This window comes from Tamandua tetradactyla, chromosome X (assembly GCF_023851605.1).
Source record: "Tamandua tetradactyla isolate mTamTet1 chromosome X, mTamTet1.pri, whole genome shotgun sequence".
NCBI classification, from domain to species: Eukaryota; Metazoa; Chordata; class Mammalia; order Pilosa; family Myrmecophagidae; genus Tamandua; species Tamandua tetradactyla.
This window is the reverse complement of record NC_135353.1, coordinates 7,277,985-7,282,261: the sequence shown is the minus strand read 5'-3', so window position 1 is coordinate 7,282,261 and position 4,277 is coordinate 7,277,985. Positions and strand designations below refer to the sequence as shown.

General features: G+C 45.1%; 1 protein-coding gene across 1 annotated transcript; it reads right to left on the bottom strand.

Annotated features, from left to right (window-relative positions):
• Positions 1–1,146: 1,146 nt before the first annotated feature.
• On the bottom strand, positions 1,147–2,700 carry LOC143671073 (EKC/KEOPS complex subunit LAGE3-like). The gene is made up of 3 exons (XM_077146018.1): positions 2,343–2,700; positions 1,853–1,981; positions 1,147–1,608 (listed from the first exon to the last, which is right to left on the bottom strand). Exons 1-3 carry the CDS (start codon positions 2,606–2,608, stop codon positions 1,470–1,472), a joined length of 534 nt encoding a protein of 177 aa, XP_077002133.1. The 5' UTR covers positions 2,609–2,700; the 3' UTR covers positions 1,147–1,469.
• Between the last annotated feature and the right edge of the window lie 1,577 nt (positions 2,701–4,277).

Genomic DNA, 4,277 nt, shown 5'->3' with positions numbered 1-4,277 from the left:
ACTCAAAAGGAAATAGAAATCCCAATCAGATCTATAACAAAGAGATTCAGTCAGTTACCAAAAACACCTACTTTGCTGATGGGAATGTAAAATAATTTAGTCACTGTAAAAACAGTTTGGTGGTTCCTCAAAAAGTTAACATAGAACTGGGTGGGCCACGGTGGCTTAGCAGGCAGGAATGCTTGCCTGCCATGCCAGAGGACCCAGGTTCGATTCCCAGTGCCTGCCCATGTTTAAAAAAAAAATTAACATAGAACTTCCATATGATACAGCAATAATGCTTCTAAACATACACCTAAAGGCACTGAAAAACAGCTACTCAAATAAATATATGTACACGCATGTTCAAGCAGCACTAATCACAACAGTCAAAAGGATGAAACAATCCAAATGTTCAGCAACGGATTAATGGATAACATACTAAATAAAAGAAACCAGACACAAAGGTCAACAATTGTATGATTGTATTTATATGATATATCCAGAATAGGTAAATTCATAGAGAAAAAAAAAGTGGATTTGTGGTTGCCAGGGTCTGGGGGTGTAGGATTAATTGCTTACTGCTTAAAGGGTACAGGTTATCAATTTTAGGTGTTTCCAAAATTTTCGCAAGTGTTTTGGAACTAGATAGATAAGAGTTCATGGTTTCACACACTCAAGTGTTCACTTTAGAATGGCTTGTTTTATGTTAGGTGAATTTTACCTCAACTTAAAAAGCACACTAAATAAATAAGGAAAAAGAAATGCAAATATTTAACTTAGTAATTTTCCATTTCAGAATCTATTTTAAGAATATAACCATTCATGCAAAGACATATATACAAATTCAACTGAATCACTACCTATAAGAAAAAAATTGAAAATAATTTCAAGTATTCAACAATTGCCTTATAATGCATAATTACCTTATAATACATCCATTCAATATCATTTTAAAAAATTTTTAAAATGGAAAAGGCCATAAGCTAAGAAAAATGTAGTTAAAAACTTAATGCCAAACTTTCAAAACAGTAAATATTATATATTATTCTTATATATATTATTATATATATTAATAATATATTAATGCAATTATAAAACTAAGGTGTTTCAAAACGTTGAGTGTAGTTAATGCTGAATGTCAGGACCCAAATGATTTTCGTTTCCTTCATTTCTTACATTATCTTAATTACCTTGTATTACCCAAATATCTGAATCACAGACCCTCCCCTCCAACCCAAGAAAAATAGGAAGAAAATACAGATGTGCCATAGCTGAAAAGAAACTAGGACATGGAAAAGAATATCTGTTTTATTTTCTGCATTAACAAACATTTAAGCTCCCCCCTCTTCCTGCAACTGGGAAACAAAAGAGCACCCAACAGTCAATTGGGGTAAAAAATCAGACTCCAAAACTTAAGTGGCATGGACTCCAGGAATCAACGCCATAGGTAAGGAGGCACTGCCTGGGAAATAACAAAAGGTTAGACTTTAGACCCCCTTTCCAGGTAGATTCTTGGTGGGAGACATCTGCCCACGGCGCTTCAGGGTCTGCACCACCAGGTAGAGCTGCTCCAGGAAGTAGGTGAAGGCATATTGGAATTGATCCCGGTCACCAGTGATCCATCTGCTAAAAGAGAGTAAAAGAAAATCAAATCAAAAGTATAAACTCAGTTCTAAGCCTCGTGCACTTATAAACTACCATTTAGGTATCTCTCAGTCTCCAGTGAAGTCATCCTTGGAGTGAGATTGGCCCTGCACACCTGCTACCACCTCCATCCCTCCCCCCAACCCAGCCACCCCCTGCCCCTTCCCCTCCGGTCACCAGTCCTCTCCACCACCACCCCCGCCCCTCAGCCCCTTCTAGAACTGACACGACCAGGATGTTGCCAGTGACAGTTAACTCCCTCGGAACCCCAAGCAGGTGACGTCCTTCGAATGGGGCCAGGGACCTGCGTGCAATCTCTGCCGCCATGTGGGATGGGAAAGTCACTCTAATGACGCTGGAGGAGATATGGTTAAGGTGTGAGCCATGACTGACTTTGCCTGACCCTGACGCCTCCTAGCGCTCCAACGCCAGCCTTCCAGAAACGCCTCAGCCCTGTTGCCACAGGGCGCTCTGGCGCACCTCCCAGTCCATTCCCTCAGTCCAACCCTCAGACTATCTGTGCCCTCCCCCTTCCCTCTCAGGCCTTCCTCCTGCATCCCTCCATCCAGCCAGTCCCTTCCAGCCCTACTCCCCTTTCCGTAACTCCTGCCAGGTTCGCCCTGCCCACTCATGTCACCACAAGTCCCTACCCCTGCTTCCACCCCAGTGCTATGGATCCCTCTCCACAGCCCCGAAAGGATCCGCCTAAAAGATACAATGCACGTATTTGGCGTTGTAATCCTTGGTTGGTGGACGAAGCTGGAGCACCACTTGCGCACACGACTGAAAGAGCACTTCCAGCTGCACTGCCACCTGCTTCGGCACTACCGGAGCCATCGGAGCCACAAGGGCCACCAGAGGCGCCAGAGCCGCCAGAGACTTCGGGGCCACCCTGGCAGTCAGAAGCTCCGGAACCAGCCTGGGCATCCTGGCCATCCTGGCCATCTGCGCTGCCCGACTTGCCTTCATCTCCAGCCTGCATACCTGCTACTTCTTTCCCTACCCGTCAGAGCCCTACTGCAGCACGACCGACCTCTCTGCCCTCCACAAAGGACTGAGCCGCTCAAGAAGCTCCGCCCCTTAACACGTGGTGCAAGGCAGGCTCTCAATGTGCCTGCGCAAACGACTCCTTGGAAGGCTGCCAGGCACGTGGCCTGTTCCGCCAAACCCGTCCTGCCTCAGACCTCGCCTCCCGCCAACCCTTTGCCAACGCCAACCTGTCCAACCTCATATACGATGCCCCCCCGCCTCCGCCCTGAGCAGCAGATCTGGATGCTCGTGGTGGCCCCCAGTTGCGAGGGCTGATCTTGCACACTCGCAGACCCACAGACCACATGGCGCGCTGGGGAGGTAGGGACTAGAGGGGGAAAGTAGGACTTCTCCATTGGGGTGAGGATGGACACAGCAGAGTGAGAAACGGTACCAGCAAAAGCTGCTGGGCTGATGAGGGCTAAGAGGAGGAGTGCTTGAGGACAAAGTCCAGGGCAAGGAGCTTGTACTTGAGCCTGGAAGCACTAAGGAGCCATTGAAGGTTCAGGATGCAACGGGAATGACTTCTGGGAAAGATCACATGGGGGCGTTTTCTATGTGCCCAGTCACACGCCTTCATACAGTATTTCCACCACACAGGTACAATAGACAAATAAATCTGAGAGCACAGATAAACAGTAAAATGTACTAAAATATTGTTAAAGTGATTACTTTTGATTGCTTAACAATTTTCTTTTAATATAATTTGTTTGATTGTAAGGTTAAGCAATTAAATTTTTAATAACTGCATTTAACAGCCAGCTCACAAAATTTCTGACAATTTACAATCCGTCTCTCATAAGCCAGTGTGAACCAGCCCACCAATGCTCACTGGTCCCTTTCCCATACTCACATCTCGGTAGTCTTTTTCTTTAAGCTCTTTAATTACATACTTGTGTGTGCCATTTCTTTCCTATTGATCCCTTGAGTAACATTCCCAGGTTGGATGCAGACATCTTACTGTTCCTTCTCCCATTGAGTTGGCTGCCTCTTTACCTTTTATACAAAGTCTTTTGAGGTGCAGAAGCATTTGATTTTGAGGAGTTACCGTTTATCCATTTTTCCTTTTGTTGTTTGTGCTTTCAGTGTAAAGTTTAGGAAGCTACCTGAAAGGTTTTAAGATATGAGGTATTTGAGAGAAAGGAAAGTAGACGAAAGGATTGCAAATGAGCATGCTTTACTGGCTGTGCTCCCAGGCAGAGCTCACAGAACCCAGGAGGGAGTGAGGTGAGGCTGCGCACAGGCTTTGGCAAGTACAGTTTTTAAGGGCAGGGGTTAGGTGATGACATGAAAGGGGCAGCACATTAAACAAAGGCTTATTATGCTAGTGGGTTGAACAGCGGGTGGTTAGATGTCCGTGAATAGATGTTTGCTGTGCAAAGACCTTGATTGTAGTGGTTCACCTCCCGTTCCAGAGTGACATCATGATTCCAGCCATAGAGCCCTCCCTTATTCCCCCGACCTAACACTACCACCTATTCCTAGGTCTTGAAGACGTTTCCCTACATTTTCTTCTAGAAACTTTATGGTGCTACTTCTTGCATTTAGGTGTTTGATCCACTTTGAGACAATTTTTCTATAGGGTGTAAGATAGGGGTCCTCTTTTGTTCTTTTGGCAGTTG

Excerpts from the sequence above, each read along its gene's own strand:
- LOC143671073 (XM_077146018.1), bottom strand. The coding sequence starts at position 2,608 with ATGCAGGCTGGAGATGAAGGCAAGTCGGGCAGCGCAGATGGCCAGGAT. Across the intron at positions 1,982-2,342 it reads CAACGCCAAATACGTGCATT|CGTCATTAGAGTGACTTTCC; the intron begins GTATCTTTTAGG and ends TATCTCCTCCAG. Across the intron at positions 1,609-1,852 it reads ACTGGCAACATCCTGGTCGT|CAGATGGATCACTGGTGACC; the intron begins GTCAGTTCTAGA and ends ACTCTCTTTTAG.